This window comes from Crinia signifera, chromosome 1 (genome assembly GCF_055691185.1).
Source record: "Crinia signifera chromosome 1, ASM5569118v1, whole genome shotgun sequence".
In the NCBI taxonomy this organism is placed as follows: domain Eukaryota; kingdom Metazoa; phylum Chordata; class Amphibia; order Anura; family Myobatrachidae; genus Crinia; species Crinia signifera.
Genome location: NC_139217.1, coordinates 53,983,012 through 54,000,401, shown reverse-complemented (window position 1 = coordinate 54,000,401; position 17,390 = coordinate 53,983,012). Strand labels below are relative to the sequence as shown.

Genomic DNA, 17,390 nt, shown 5'->3' with positions numbered 1-17,390 from the left:
ACATAGCACCCACCATTCATTCCACCAGAATCTGAGCCGCAAAATCCAAAAATCACTCCTTCCCTTCTGAGTCCTGCCATGCACCCAACTGGTATTTTTTGGTCACATGTGAGGCATTGCCGTACTCGGGAGAAATTGGGGCACAGATTTTGGGGTGCTTTTTCTCCTTCATACCTTCTGAAAATGAAAAATTTTGAGCCAGAACTGCATTTTTGTGTAAAAAAAATTAATTTTTCATTTTCACTGCCCAGTTGTATCAAAATTGGTGAAACCCCTGGGGGTTTGAAATGTACACTATACCCCTAGATGAATTCCCTGAGGGGTGTAGTTTGCAAAATGGGGTCACTTGTGGGGGGGTTCCACTGTATTGGTGCTTTGGGGGTCTTGCTAATGCGACATAGCACCCACCAACATTCCACCAGAATTTGTGCTGCAAAATCAAAATATCACTCCTTCCCTTCTGAGTCCTGCCACTTTTTGGTCACACATGAGGCATTGCCGTACTCGGGAGAAATTGGGGCACAGATTTTGGGGTGCTTTTTCTCCTTCATACCTTCTGAAAATGAAAAATTTTGAGCCAGAACTGCATTTTTGTGTAAAAAAATGTAATTTTTCATTTTCACTCACCAGTTGTATCAAAATTGGTGAAACCCCTGGGGGTTTGAAATGTACACTATACCCCTAGATGAATTCCCTGAGGGGTGTAGTTTGCAAAATGGGGTCACTTGTGGGGGGGTTCCACTGTATTGGTGCTTTGGGGGTCTTGCTAATGCGACATAGCACCCACCAACATTCCACCACCAAAAATCACTCCTTCCCTTCTGAGTCCTGCCATGCACCCAACTGGTATTTTTTGGTCACATATGAGGCATTGCCATACTCGGGAGAAATTGGGGCACAGATTTTGGGGTGCTTTGTCTCCTTCATTCCTTGTGAAAATGAAAAATTTTGAGCCAGAACTGCATTTTTGTGTAAAATAATGTAATTTTTCATTTTCACTGCCCAGTTGTATCAAAATTGGTGAAACCCCTGGGGGTTTGAAATGTACACTATGCCCCTAGATGAATTCCCTGAGGGGTGTAGTTTGCAAAATGGGGTCACTTGTGGGGGGGTTCCACTGTATTGGTGCTTGGGGGGTCTTGCTAATGCAACATAGCACCCACCAACATTCCACCAGAATCTGAGCTGCAAAATCCAAAAATCACTCCTTCCTTTCTGAGTCCTGCCATGCACCCAAATGGTATTTTTTATTCACATGTGAGGCATTGCCGTACTCGGGAGAAATTGGGGCACAGATTTTGGGGTGCTTTGTCTCCTTCATTCCTTGTGAAAATGAAAAATTTTGAGCCAGAACTGCATTTTTGTGTAAAAAATGTAATTTTGCATTTGCACAGCCCAGTTGTATCAAAATTGGTGAAACCCCTGGGGGTTTGAAATGTACACTATACCCCTAGATGAATTCCCTGAGGGGTGTAGTTTGCAAAATGGGGTCACTTGTGGGGGGTTCCACTGTATTGGTGCTTGGGGGGTCTTGCTAATGCGACATAGCACCCACCAAAATTCCACCAGAATCTGAGCTGCAAAATCCAAAAATCACTCCTTCCCTTCTGAGTCCTGCCATGCGCCCAAATGGTATTTTTTGGTCACATGTGAGGCATTGCCGTACTCGGGAGAAATTGGGGCACAGATTTTGGGGTGCTTTTTCTCCTTCATACCTTCTGAAAATGAAAAATTTTGAGCCAAAACTGCATTTTTGTGTAAAAAAATGTAATTTTTCATTTTCACTGCCCAGTTGTATCAAAATTGGTGAAACCCCTGGGGGTTTGAAATGTACACTATACCCCTAGATGAATTCCCTGAGGGGTGTAGTTTGCAAAATGGGGTCACTTGTGGGGGGGTTCCACTGTATAGGTGCTTTGGGGGTCTTGCTAATGCGACATAGCACCCACCAACATTCCACCACCAAAAATCACTCCTTCCCTTCTGAGTCCTGCCATGCACCCAACTGGTATTTTTTGGTCACATATGAGGCATTGCCATACTCGGGAGAAATTGGGGCACAGATTTTGGGGTGCTTTGTCTCCTTCATTCCTTGTGAAAATGAAAAATTTTGAGCCAGAACTGCATTTTTGTGTAAAAAAATGTAATTTTTCATTTTCACTGCCCAGTTGTATCAAAATTGGTGAAACCCCTGGGGGTTTGAAATGTACACTATACCCCTAGATGAATTCCCTGAGGGGTGTAGTTTGCAAAATGGGGTCACTTGTGGGGGGGTTCCACTGTATTGGTGCTTGGGGGGTCTTGCTAATGCAACATAGCACCCACCAACATTCCACCAGAATCTGAGCTGCAAAATCCAAAAATCACTCCTTCCTTTCTGAGTCCTGCCATGCACCCAAATGGTATTTTTTGGTCACATGTGAGGCATTGCCGTACTCGGGAGAAATTGGGGCACAGATTTTGGGGTGCTTTTTCTCCTTCATACCTTCTGAAAATGAAAAATTTTGAGCCAAAACTGCATTTTTGTGTAAAAAAATGTAATTTTTCATTTTCACTGCCCAGTTGTATCAAAATTGGTGAAACCCCTGGGGGTTTGAAATGTACACTATACCCCTAGATGAATTCCCTGAGGGGTGTAGTTTGCAAAATGGGGTCACTTGTGGGGGTTTCCACTGTATTGGTGCTTTGGGGGTCTTGCTAATGCGACATAGCACCCACCAACATTCCACCACCAAAAATCACTCCTTCCCTTCTGAGTCCTGCCATGCACCCAACTGGTATTTTTTGGTCACATATGAGGCATTGCCATACTCGGGAGAAATTGGGGCACATATTTTGGGGTGCTTTGTCTCCTTCATTCCTTGTGAAAATGAAAAATTTTGAGCCAGAACTGCATTTTTGTGTAAAAAAATGTAATTTTTCATTTTCACTGCCCAGTTGTATCAAAATTGGTGAAACCCCTGGGGGTTTGAAATGTACACTATACCCCTAGATGAATTCCCTGAGGGGTGTAGTTTGCAAAATGGGGTCACTTGTGGGGGGGTTCCACTGTATTGGTGCTTGGGGGGTCTTGCTAATGCAACATAGCACCCACCAACATTCCACCAGAATCTGAGCTGCAAAATCCAAAAATCACTCCTTCCTTTCTGAGTCCTGCCATGCACCCAAATGGTATTTTTTGGTCACATGTGAGGCATTGCCGTACTCGGGAGAAATTGGGGCACAGATTTTGGGGTGCTTTGTCTCCTTCATTCCTTCTGAAAATGAAAAATTTTGAGCCAGAACTGCATTTTTGTGTAAAAAATTTAATTTTTCATTTTCACTGCCCAGTTGTACCACAATTGGTGAAACCCCTGGGGGTTTGAAATGTACACTATACCCCTAGATGAATTCCCTGAGGGGTGTAGTTTGCAAAATGGGGTCACTTGTGGGGGGGTTCCTAAATTTTAGCATCTTATGGTGCCTAGAAACCTACATGGTGCCTAAAAAATAATCTCATAAAAAGGAGGCTCCAAAATCAAGTAGGTGCTCCTTCTATTATGAAGCCTGTGGTTTGGTCAACGTGCACACTAGGGCCACATATAGGATATTTATGAAAACAAAAGAATTGGGGGAATCAATTTTTAGTCACATTTCTCTAGTAAAATGTACTGTGTTCCTTAGAAAAATGTATTAAAATTGCAAATCTGCAAAAAAATATGAAATTTTGAAATTTCACCTACACTTTGTTTTAATTCCTGTGAAACACCTAAAGGGTTAACAAACTTCCAAAATGCTGTTTTGAATACTGTGAGGGGTGCAGTTTTTGAAATGGTATCATTTATGGGGGTGTCTCACATACAAGTCCCTCAAAGTCACATCAGAACTGAACTGGTCCCTAAAAAAATCAGTGTTTGAAATTTTCTTGAAAATTTGAGAATTTGCTATTCATATTGTAAGCCTCCTAGTGTCCAAAAAAATTAAAAGGAAGTTGAAATAATGATGGAAACATAAAGTAGACATATGGTCTATGTTAGTTATTAACTATTTTGAGTGGTATGATTATTTGTCTCACAAGCAGAAAATTTAACATTTTGCAAATTGCAAAATTTTCCATTTTTTCACGACATTTTGGTATTTTTCACAAAAAAACACAGACTGTATCGACCCAAATTTACCACTAATTTGAAGTACAATGTGTCACGAAAAAACAATCTCAAAATCACTGGGATAAGTAAAAGCAAAAAAAAGTTATCCCCACTTAAGTGAGACATGTCAGATTTGAAAAAAAGGGCTCTGTCAGGAACGCAAAAACTGGCTCTGTCAGGAAGGGGTTAAAAACTACTAATATAAAAATTGATACAACTTAAGCAGTGTGTCCGGCTTTATTCACTCAGCAGATACATTCTATCTAACCAGCAGCGCACAGCATCATCTTGTTGCATTTTCTGTATATTTCTCTGATGAGTTCAGGTGACCTCATCTGATGCATGCTGCAGCTGGTTGGTAATTACTATATCTTTTTTTTGCTAAAATATATATTTTTAAATGAACCCTACACTATTGATTGAGCGCCAGGACTTTGTTTCTCTGGGTGGAGCCCCAGGTAACAAAACCCCCCTGCTCATGCATGGTGTAAAAAATGCACCATTTGACCGGCGTTGTGTGCAGCACTACAGGGACTGTATGCAGTGCAGACATTGTAGATAGACCGCTGGCGCTTCATGTGGAGAAATTAATACATTACAGGAGGACAGCCAGTTTAGTTATCTCCTCTGGTGGCCTTGTGCTACAGATGAAAAATCCATATCGCTCTCTGATTATACACTATACTGTATATATGATATATCATAACCTTGTCCACTAATGTTATTGTCTTATAGATCTCAGCATCCATCTTGTCATGGTCAGAGGCGGAATGCCTGATGCCCAACTACAAGGAGAGCTCAGGAAGAGACTCCGTCTTCTGGAGAATGACAGCAAAGAGGTCGCTGTGGTCCTGCGTGTAAGTGCAAGCACTCAGGTGGTGGTGGTGGTGGTGGTGGAAGCGCCCATATCCTGCCAGCCAACAATCCCAACATGCATTGGACTACGTTTATGGGTGGTTGGGCCAAGATCCCAGGGAAAGGCAGAAGGGCTTTGGGTGAAAGACCCCCTGTGCGAACGCCTTCACCGAGTATCACACTGGGGCAGCTGGGCAGCAACAGGAACACCTAGCGTTTTATGGGCGTCCCCATGAAAGCGATGGGCGTACCCCTGGTCGAGACCTGCTCGGTGTGGGCGGCTGATGTCACATGACATCAGTGCCCGCCCCCTTTTCGGCCATCTCCGCAGGAAATAGAAGTCAGTCTAAGCTTACTTTTTTTTTGCGACTGAAAAAAAAAAATCATTCAGGCTGGCAGCGTTTACCTGTTCGCTAGGTTACGTACATATGCAGCGTAGCGAACAGGTCTGAATCAGGCCCATTGTCTGCTTACCATCAACAACCACTGATACCTTCTTATAATGCCAGTACTGCACAGATAATGTGGGGGAAGATTTATCAAAGCTTGGAGAGAGATAAAATACCAACTAATCTGTTCCTAGCTGCCATTTTTCAAACACAGTCTGAAACTTGGCAGTTACAATCTGATTGGTTGGTTGTTTAGATCTCACCACTTTATCGCTTTTCAAGGTTTGATCCATTTCCCCCCTGTATGAGCTCCTGGACTTCCCTCTTAGCCCCTGATTCTGGTTGACTCTGTATGCTGAGAAGCTCGCAGCTTACAAGCCCCATAGGGCCCGCCCCACCCAATCGCCGCAGTCCCCCCCCCCCAGCCGCTGCTACCGTATCCACACGCATGTGGCCGCTGCCGGAGAAATCATTCGATGGTCGCCAACTATGGAATGGTTTCTCCTGGGCTCGTAAATATAAGTCAGTGGAGACTGACTTATATTTGCGGGCATCCGACCAAAGACAGGGTGAGCGGCTGATGTCATGTGATGTCAGCCGTCTGCCTCCAGCACACCGCATCCTGCCTGAACTCCCATTGGCCATGAGTCCAGCACCCCACGACCCCTGGCTGCATCGCTACGTGTGAACAGCTCGGTGACTATTTCCTACATAATCTAGGCCAGGCATTCCCAGTGCAGGGATATCCAGGCTTGAGAACATGTGAGTTAACCTGGGTAATTTTGATTTAACCAGATCAATTTTGATTTAAGCCTGGACATCGCTTAAACCAGTACTGTTGGTGTGCCCTGAGGACCATGGTTGGGAATGCCTGGTCTTATTTATTATTTTATTTATTTATTAACAGTTTCTTATATAGCGCACACATATTCCGCAGCGCTTTACAGAAAATATTTGAACACTCACATCAATCCCTGCCCCAGTGGAGCTTACAATCTATATTCCCTACCACATGTACACGCACACACAGACATTCTAGGGTTAATTTTTGTTGGAAGCCAATTGACCTACCAGTATATTTTTGGAATGTGGGGGGAAACCGGAGTACCCGGAGTAAACCCACGCAAGCACAGGGAGAATAAACAAACTCCGCACAGTTAGGGCCATGGTGGGTATTGAGCCCATGACCTCAGCGCTGTGAGGCAGTAATGCTAACCATTACACCATCCGTGCTGCCCAATGCAGCTCGGATTGGTCTTGGCCAATGCTTGTTCTGGAGAGGAAGAGGGGTGGGTGGATTTTATCCATTCTGATTATAAATATTATGTTGATCATTTCATGTGTAATTGCACCTTTCAGTCAATTTAATCAATGTGTGATAAATAAACTTTATAGATATTCTCCCAACATCAGGTCGGAAAATACTGAACTGCTTTAACACTTTCATTGCGGACATTGGGGGAATGATTTCTCTGATGTCTCTGGTACTTTAGCTTAGAATGTTACACTGGAACATTTCCTACATCCTACCAGGGATTAGCGCAGCCTCAGATGCACCATAAAGTGTAGCGGCGTGTAATTGCCTTTAGCTTGTATACAACCCCATAAAATGTTCTACTTGCTATTTTTGCAGGAGCTGTCGGCTCGGCTGTTATCTATTGAGAGCGATAAAGATCTGATAACGGTGACATTCAGAACATTGGAAGAGATATGGAAATTTTCCACCTACTACTCACTTGGTAAATAAAAACTCTGGAATTGTACAGGAGACTATGGGCCAGATGTATCAAGCTTCACAAACTGATAAACTGGAGAGTGATAAACAGCCAGCCAATCAGCTCCTACCTTTCATTTTTTAAACTCAGCCTGTGACATGGCAGGTAGCAGCTGATTGGCTGGTTGTTTATCACTCTCCATTTTATCACTTTGTGAAGCTTGATACATCTGGCCCTAAGGGCCCAGGTCTATGGTAGTTTACATGGGATGCATATATGGACGACCTGCGGACAGGATGCCGGCAGTTGGAAAACTGCCACCAGCATCCCGAAGTGGGGATCCTGACAGGGGTTAGGTAAATATACTAAAGGTGGCCATACACAGGCAGATTTATCTGCAGATCTGTCTGGTTGGAACAAAAACATGGTTATGGATGACAGCAAATGACAGTTGACCATTTGCTTGGAAATGCTGGAAAACTGACAAACTGTCACTCATCCATAACCATGTTTTTGTTCCAACCAGCTAGATGGGCACCTTTACCTTCCACCTGTCATCAGCTAACCCTCTGTTCTAGCACCCTAAACCTCCCCTGACCAGCAGCCTGGCCCTATCCCTCCCCGCTAGTGCCTAACTCTAGCCCGCCACCAAAACCTATCCTCCCCTTATCTTAACCCTAACCTCCCCCTGCAGCATAACCCTAAAGCTGGGTACACATCTATACAATCCCTGTTTTCTTGCGACCGTTCGGCCGACCCCAGCTCCGTCGGACCGTCCAGAAACACCAGCCGATACGCGTGTACACACCTGTACAATTTACTTGCGACCTCCGATGTACTCCCGTCCAAACAGTCTCAAGAAAAAGATTGTACCACCGTACACACTCTCTCGATTTGGGCTTTTGACACGATATATATAAACATAATTATCATAATGGGCTGGGTTACGGGCATACCAAAACAAAGAGGCGTGAGTACAGAACCTAAACAAAAGTGACGGGTTACGCGTCTTAAAAGCCGGCAGGGTGACTAGGGACAGATACGGCAAAGTGCCTAGGTAGTCGCTTTCCGCATCTTTATAGCAGCCGGCAGTGTGACTAGGGACAGTTACGGCAAAGTGACTAGGTAGTCGCTTTCCGCATCTTTATAGTAGCCGGCAGGGTGACTAGGGACAGATACAGCAAAGTGACTAGGTAGTTGCTTACTGCATCTCTATAGCAGCCGGCAGGGTGACTAGGGACAGATACGGCAAAGTGACTAGGTAGTCGCTTTTCACATCTTTATAGTAGCCGGCAGTGTGACTAGGGACAGATACGGCAAAGTGACTAGCTAGTTGCTTACCGCATCTCTATAGCAGCCAGCAGGGTGACTAGGGACAGATACGGCAAAGTGACTAGCTAGTCGCTTTCTAAAGGAGTGATGCTGTCTTCTGTCTAATTTAAAAAAATTGCACTGTGAAATGTGTGGGATTACCCTAATACTATGCAAACTATGCTATACCAATCTGTCCTGCAGGCAATAGCCGCAAAAACAATACATGTTTGATATAGATAACCTACAACCAGTCTGGTACCACTGCATGTGGGAATAGCACTAAATTGTATGGTGTGTGCATAAATATCTATCCTAAGGTATAATTAATTGCATGTCTAATAGATTGGATACAAAACTGACATGTGTCTAACTACCAGATACAGTGCGGTTGAACAATGTACTATATATCCCTTAACTGCAAGGACATTTAACTGATGCACATACATAACAACAAATATCATTATAATTGAAAAGTGACATCATTATAGTAGCGCAATACAGAGCGCTTGTTAGTGCATACACTATCCACAGGCTGATCTATCAATCTGTCCCAGTTGTAATAGCCGCAAGACAATCAAGGTTTAATATATTAAACTCATAATAGATTTGATCCCACGGCATGTGGAATTTAGCACCAAATTGTATGGTGCGGTTATAACATCTATCCTATAGATTGGACACAAATATGACAGGTGTCTAATTAATTGAACACAGCGCGGCACACTTTGTTGAATAGCGCACTATACATTCCTTGATTGTAAGGTCATTTAACTGATACACCTTACAATAACAGATAATAGTATAAGTGAAAGGTTGGATTCTCACTATTAGCGCTTCACATAGCGCTTGAGAATGCATATATTACTCACTGGCTGCAGAAGCTACTTATGCTCCTTGATGTCTCAATAGAACATATTCTCACAGCACGGCAGCATGGTACAGTGTGCACTAGAGTATTTATGCTCCAAGCTGGGTTCTCAATACCCTCCATATATAAAGGCGATTATACTTTGACATTTAGTGAGCACAGATAGCTCGGCAGTACATTGCAGTTAAAAACAATTGTATAAAACCGGAGCAGGCAATCTATGTCTATTGGTGCCCTGATTAACAGAATACAGTGGCACATTACACACACATTCAGCCAAAGCATTGTCAAAAACATGTGATACCCATGTAATCCAATTTAAGAGAGAAACATACCTGTATTCTACTACAGTAATAGGTATCAACCTGATAGTGCGGTAGCGCGATACAGCGCGCACCAAGACACTAAAGCTACAGTATAGTTGGGCTCACAATACAAAAATAAATCAATCTGCACGATTTTATATACATATTTATTGATGGGTGATAACCAGCAAATACTTACACACAATTTACATTTGTGCTAAACCTATTCAAAATTGCAAAAGCACATCAGAGCAGCAACTAGTACTAGCATAAAACGTGTGTGTACAAAACATTTAGCTGTATCATACAGCTCAATCTCTGAGTATAATTCTTAACTGCATACACCATATCTGTGTGCCATATACTGTAGCTGATCACATATAACATCACACACGCAGCAGTGGACCGGGAGATAAATACATTTGCGGCTACATTGTATTGCAGTGTTCCTACAATAAAGCACTAAGCAACACTGTTTCAAATACTCAATACACCAACCTGTATTATACAGCTCAATCTCTGAGTATAATTCCTGTAACTGCATACACCATATCTGTGTGCCATATAGCTGATCACATATAACATCACACACGCAGCAGTGGACCGGGAGATAAACACATTTGCGGCTACATTGTATTGCAGTGTTCCTACAATAAAGCACTAAGCAACACTGTTTCAAATACTCAATACACCAACCTGTATTAACAGGATTGATGCTACTTAAATATAATTAAAATTAAATAACAGTGTTGAAAAGAATACTATCCAAAGTGCGCAATAAAAAAGAAAGTATATAAAAAACTGATCTGGGATACCAACAACTAAAGCTGGGTACACATCTATGCGACTAGTCAGTTTGGGGTAGTCACCCTGCCAAACTGCTATAAAGCCGGGTATGCGAGTATAGTCAGTTTGCGGTAGTCACCCTGTAGTCGCATACCCGGCTTTATAGCAGTTTGGCTATTATGTAATGCATATTGAAATATTAGCAACTGTGCCTTGTATTATCCTTAGCCATTTTAAGGGCTATTGTCGGTCTGCTTGTGCCTCTCAAATACCTTTATGTTGTGACAGCCTGATATATCATGAGCAGCGGAGCCGTGGCTCCGTGAACTACATTAACCCTGTCACCTCCACACATGATTTATTCATGTGTGCATTCTGAATGCAATGTACTTATTATAGTGTAACTATGGGCCTTATTCTAGTTCACTCTTTCTGACAAAATCCTGCTTAGATGGACAAAACCATGTGCACTGCAGGTGGGGCAGATGTTACTTGTGCAGAGAGAATTAGATTTGGGTGGGGTTTTACTTCAAAGTGAGATCTATATTGCAGGGTAAAAATAAAGCAGTCAGTATTTACCCTGCACAGAAACAAAATAACTCACCCAAATCTAATTCACTCTGCACATTTTACATCTACCCCCCTGCAGTGCACATGGTTTTGTCCATCTAAGAAGGATTTTGTCAGAAAGAGTGAACTAAAACAAGGCCCTCTATCTGTAGGAGAGATTATGCAGCTATGGAACGCCCATATGGGCGTTCCACTTTGGCAGTATAGTCGCAAGAACGGCCATCATATCGATCGAACGTGCGTACACACTGCACTTTTGTTCCGATATGAGGCCGTCCTGTCGGATGAAAATTAAACAGCAAAGAACCATCGACCGACCGAGTATGGACGGTCAAGACAGTTTTTTGCCGTTTATCGCTCGTACGGGACAGCGTACACACATATACAATTGAACGGCTATCCGACCCAGAACGGAAGAACGGCACAACAATTGTATATATGTGTACCCAGCTTAAGTCCACTCACTAGTGCCTAAACATAACCCCCTAACCCCGCCGTAATGTAATCCCACCCTGGTTACTCATCATTCGGCATCCCAGTAGTTGGGATTCTGGTGCCGGCATGCCAATTGATGACAGGATTCCAGTGACTGTCTCCCAGCCAGGATGCCGGCATCAGTATAGTGAACACCAGCATCCGGAACCCCGGGATGCTAAAAGAATCCCATGTACACTGTGTTTGTAATGCACTAGAGATCATTGCTGCTATTGGTGTGTTTTTTCTTTTCTTTAACTGTTTTTATATGTATTATACCGGACTATCACATCTGTTTTGTGCATGGGCAGTGGAGGGTCTGACTGGCACACATATGTACAAGGTACAAATCCTGTGCACTGAGGGTCCCCTTCCCCTACTCTAGGGAAACCTTGGTGGGGAAGGATCATAGTTGACGCTTGGCTTGGTACTATGGAAATGACTTCAGGTCATCAATAATGGTGAAGTGTGGTGATGCCTCCCTCATCTTTGCTTGCTGGGATATAATATATGGCATGGAAATAAACATGCAGGTGCTTCCTATGACAAGGAATCACATAGACTGGATTGAAACAAATTCTGGTTCTTTATTTGTAGCAGGTAGGCAGCATACCAGGATAACAGATTGGCAATTTCTAGGTTACAGCAATACAGTTCTCGGATTACAGCAATGACAAGTTTCCAGTAGGCAACACACAGGCTTTACAATAACGGTATTCCAGAGAATCCCTGATGTAATCCCCATATTCCCCCAGCCTATGGTCCAGTGGCTAAAAGGCATCAGGATCACTGACCCTCTGCTCTGGACAAACATATAACAGGAAGTAACAGGTGTTGTTAATTAGTAGACCGTGAATTACACTACATCTTAGGAAAACTCTGACTGGATCTCACTAGCCCTGCTGCTGTTCAAAATCACCTCATGTGGAAGTAAACTGTCGCTGCCACACTCCTTAATGACAAAAGAGGGTTGAAATTAGGGGCTAAATAGCAAATTAAATGTCAAACATATGAATACAAATTTTTGAATGTTTTATATTTTATTTTATATAAGTGCAAATTGTATTAAAGGTTTAATGATCTTTTAGGTTTAACATTGAAAATGTGTGTACAGTTCTTGTTCAGTGATCTGCTGAGCAATCTAGAAATTATAATATTAACACTGATCTTGTTAGGGAAAGTCCACTGGGTAACCGTGTCAATGAAATACATCACAATGCAGTCCTCAAGGGCGGCCTTCTCATTACATTACATGTTATCGCTTCCATTTCCAGGTCGCTCAGCTTACAGGCAACAATAGAGTCTTCCCTAGGCTCATGTAACCATCACCATATCTGTCTTGTTAATTACTAATCGGCTTATTGTCCTTTGTTCTGACAATGCAGGATTCCTCAGTCACTGCATGGAGAACATCTTTTTGGATGAGTCTTTTTGGCTGACCTCCCAAGAGGATGAAGATGCAGGAGTTCAAGTTTCGGTTAAGGAGGAGTCACTGAGTCGCATCTACAGGGGTCTTTTATTGGAGGAAGGTCGGTTAAATGTTTCTATTATAGTCTCAGCGTTGCATAAACCTCCTGGATTATTTCTCTCTTTACATAACACTTGTAGCGATTCAAATGAGTATGGGTCACCAGGGATGAATTTAGTGGCCAGGCAACTTGTGTGCTGACAACTGTGTGAGACCGGCAGCTGTTGTGGATGGTGCGGTGCAGATATTTCCAGCTAATAGACCCAGCGCTGAGCGGACAGACAGTGACCCCACCATGGGCGATGACACAGTAATATACTCCGCAGCCTCTGCGGCTTAGTGGCCAGGCCGCCTCTAGGCACATAACTGGCCTCTCTCCCATCACATAACTGTGACTCTTTATTTTCGGGACAATCCGGATGTGTGGAGAACCCTCCCACCCCCGCCCCGGCAGCCTCAACCTGACCCCACTACCACCTCCAGGACCACAATTTGCTACCTATTGTTCCACACCCAAGAGTTACAAAATAACATATAAAAAAAAAAATAATCATAATGACAAAAAAAAATAAAAAATCTTTGCTGTCCCCCAGCAAGTACCGCCCACGTGCCTAGTGGGAAATTCTCCACTGTGGGTCATGCAGCCGGTTGATGGTCCTGGGAAATAGATGCATGGTAGGATGCAGTGCAGATCAATATTGCAGCAGAAGATGTGACACCCCTTGCGTCACACCTTCTATGTAAGCAGCAGTGATAGCACATCCAGCCACATCTGAATGACGGCCTTTGTGATTTTTATATAGCAGTGCAAATTCCATTGCATTTGCAATTTGAAACACTGATAAAAGAAACGTTCTAGTTACAGACAATCAAAATGGTAGGAGGGCCCTGCTCGCAAAATCACAACCTGTAGAATCACTAGGCTAATCACTGTCGCTGTTATACAGGAAACTTGCAGCCAATCTTCCAGCTTTAAGTAGTTTTATGGGTAGATCATTTTAAAAAATGTACAAGGTAAATGATAGCAAGAAACTGAGAGGATGCTATGGGCAATTTCTCCACTTGGCCTTTTGAAAGTGGTTAAAACGTATGCACTTTAGGCTTATATGTACTGCTCATCCAATCCTACCATCTTCTAGGATAATGTAATACTAAAATTACTCAGATGACTGCATAGATTATGTGCCTGATTCAGTACCGCTCGCTAAGCAGCAGTCGTTCACGACTTAGCTAGCGGCCTAACGCCACCCACTGGCTGAGCATGTTCTGTGGCAGTTACAGCTGGGCTCTGGAACCGTTGGCAGGTGGGTGGCGGCCATCTTAGGGAGGAGCCATGATATAAAGCTGGTGCTCATCTCAGCAGTGCTTATCTCAGGCGCTACCCGGCAACCAGATTGAGCGGCTGTGCAGCACAGTGTTAAAGGTCACACTTAGCAGACACGTACCTGCCTGCCCCCTCCGCCGCACCCTCCCACTTATGGACTGCTTTACAGCAGTTACCCAGCGCAGTGTAGCATCCAGAGGCAAATCCCGGGGATCCTGGGAGTCTGCAGGAGAGGACAGTTAGGGTATGGCTGCTGCAGGGGTTGAAAAGGTTCAAATACTCTGTGACTCTGCAGAAGCCATTACTGTGACTGCTTGGTACGGTTACCGCCAGGATATTGTGTACCCAAACCATCTGGGGCAGCAGGAATAATGTATACATGATTTCTAATATTTTGTCATGAAATATGTATTGATGGCTCTTTTTGTTATAGGGATGTATTATGTCTTGTGTGCTGACAACTGTGTGAGACCGGCAGCTGTTGTGGATGGTGCGGTGCAGATATTTCCAGCTAATAGACCCAGCGCTGAGCGGACAGACAGTGACCCCACCTTGGGCAATGACACAGTAATATACTCCGCAGCCTCTGCTGAGGTGCTAAGTCCATTTCATCAGTAGGTAGCTGTCTTCTGCAGTTCATTCTCATTCTCTGATTGACGTGTAGTGGGGACATTAGGGGGAGAGTTATCACAGCTCGGAGAGAGATAAAGAGGAGAAAGATGATATGCCAAACAGTCAGCTTCTGTCTTTTTTCATATGACAGCCAGTAATTTGACAATTAGGAGCTGATTGGTCAGGATGTTTCATATGACAGCCTGTAATTTGACATTTAGGAGCTGATTGGTCAGTATGTTTCATATGACAGCCTGTAATTTGACATTTAGGAGCTGATTGGTCAGTATGTTTCATATGACAGCCTGTAATTTGACATTTAGGAGCTGATTGGTCAGAATGTTATCTCTCTCCACTATATCACCACTATATTACGCTGGGATGCAGTTAAAATCCCGGCGGTCGGGATCCCGGCGTTCAGAATTCCGACGCCGGAATCCCGACAGTTTCTCCCTCCGTGGCTGTCCACGACACCCCTGGAGGGAGAATAAATTAGCGTGCCGAGCGTAGCGAGGAACCGGGCCCGCTGCGTTGCGAGCGTAGCGAGCCCGCAAGGGGGGACGATCCACGTCCCCCCCCTTGTCGGGATTTCAGCGGTCGGGATTCCGGCGTCAGGATTTTGAACGCCGGGATTCCGACCGCCGGGATTTCATACTGAATCCATTACGCTTTATGTGTAACAAACATAAAACTGTTACCACATAAATGCTTCAATGCAAAATTCCCTGTTTTGGGGGTTTTACGACATTTTCCATATGCACTATGACCCGGCCGCAGGGGTTGTCCTATAGAAGCCTATGGGCTTCTCCCTAGGCATCGTAAAGGTTCCTCCCAGCATCCCCCATGTCCACTGTGTCACTCTGTGCATCTGCAGAGGGACTCCTCGGTCACAAGCTAGGTACTGGAGCTGCCCTTTTGTGTTGCTTATAGCATACAGTATTTAAGTACATACAGTATGCAATTAATATCGTAGTGATGGGTGATGGGATGTCCAGCAAGTTTTGTACATCTTATGTTTAAACTTCTTTAAAATATCCCTTGTAAGAGTGTGGTGGGAATTCCTCAGTACAACTCAAGTGTAGGGTTTTCCCAATAATGTCACCATACCAGTGTACCTAACATAACATGGCAAGCCTTCACACTATGCATACTGCATCATGCCATCCCATCATACTATGCCCTATGGTAATATGATTGCCAGCTCTGTGGGATTATTCATTTTTATATTATGATACAACGGTCAGAGATAGAAGCTGATCACAATTCCCCTTTTACAGTGTCCTAAACGAGACCCCAACAGGGTGGTCTAATGAAACACCATATAGAGGTGCGCAGTTATAGCCCGTTACTGAGGGTACTACAGTATATTGGGCAAAACCAACTCTGCACAGACTGTCACTATATAATCTTGAAGTACTGACTAATAGTTGCCTGGACATCACATTATCAGTGGCTATACCACACACAGCCTGCCAGCCATTGGTGATGATGATGACCACCATGTATGGCTGTGGGCAAGATTCACCAATAATCCCCGGAGCACATTGCCGGCATTCGCATAGTTAATAATCGCATATGCAGTAACATATGCGATTATTAACGCAAAAGCGATGCCCGGCGATGTGCACCGGGTCCCCCCCCTCCCTGCCGGAACCCGTACACAGCTGTAAGGGCTCCAGTTCCTCCTCCCTGCACTCAGAAGTGGTGCAGGCAGGAGGAGAACACTGGTCCGGGCAGCACAGCAGGAGGCTGCCCAGACACAGGTGAGGGGAGTGCGGTGCAGATCGGCGGGGGGCGCGCGGGGCGGCGGGGGACGCGAAGGGAAGCCCAAAGGCTTCCATGGGGTTACGCCAAATAGGAACTGGCGTAACCCCCCGCAGCGAAGCCCCAGCAATGGGGCTTTGCTGCATATGAAAATGCGGTAAAAACCCCGAAAACGTTTTTTTTACAGCATTTTTAGCTTGCTGAATCTCGCCCTGTGTGTGGTACAAATTTTGTACCACACACAGCTATACATGGTAATCATCATCATCAATGTCTGCCAGGCTGTGTACCATACTAACAAGATACATCGTCAATTTCTGGGGCACAGTGTGTATTACAATTATTTGATTTCCTTCATTTCAAATCAAGGGGTGATGTCTGCGTATATAATATTTTTGGATAAAAGGTAAAAAAGTTCCCTGACCCCTGCTCTAGTACATTGGATTTCATACACTGTATTAAGAAAATTGGATTCTCTTCATATGCCTTAGGTGGTTCCTGAAAACTAATGCAGGTTCTGAGTTTATGGACATCACAGAGTCTCTGCTGGGAAAGAGAACAGGTAAGAGAAAAGGCATATTGTATGTATCAGCCGGTCTGTTGTTACTGGGGTGATGATTTGCAGGTCCGTGCTAATTAGCTACAGTTATTGGAAGCTATATCTAATATAAGACTAGTATGTACAGTATTGGTGAAGATTCAGAGTGAAAGACTGCTGTCTTCCACTTGGAATCTGTAACACAACCTTAAAGTGGCTCAATAGTAGCCTCAGTGGCCATCTTGGTACAGGGAATGAAGCTACCTTGGGGAACTGCAACA

The 17,390-nt window shown here is 44.0% G+C and overlaps 1 protein-coding gene across 3 annotated transcripts in view; it reads left to right on the top strand.

Moving 5' to 3' along the window:
* Positions 1–17,390, top strand: part of SH3TC1 (SH3 domain and tetratricopeptide repeats 1) — a 59,472-nt gene that overhangs the window by 21,072 nt on the left and 21,010 nt on the right. For all 3 annotated transcript variants that reach the window (XM_083153150.1, XM_083152972.1, XM_083153058.1), the window contains exons 4-8: positions 4,863–4,984; positions 7,005–7,110; positions 12,789–12,932; positions 14,629–14,809; positions 17,063–17,133. In XM_083153150.1, the coding sequence (XP_083009276.1) occupies positions 4,863–4,984; positions 7,005–7,110; positions 12,789–12,932; positions 14,629–14,809; positions 17,063–17,133 (624 nt within the window). The remainder of the gene's footprint in view (positions 1–4,862; positions 4,985–7,004; positions 7,111–12,788; positions 12,933–14,628; positions 14,810–17,062; positions 17,134–17,390) is intronic.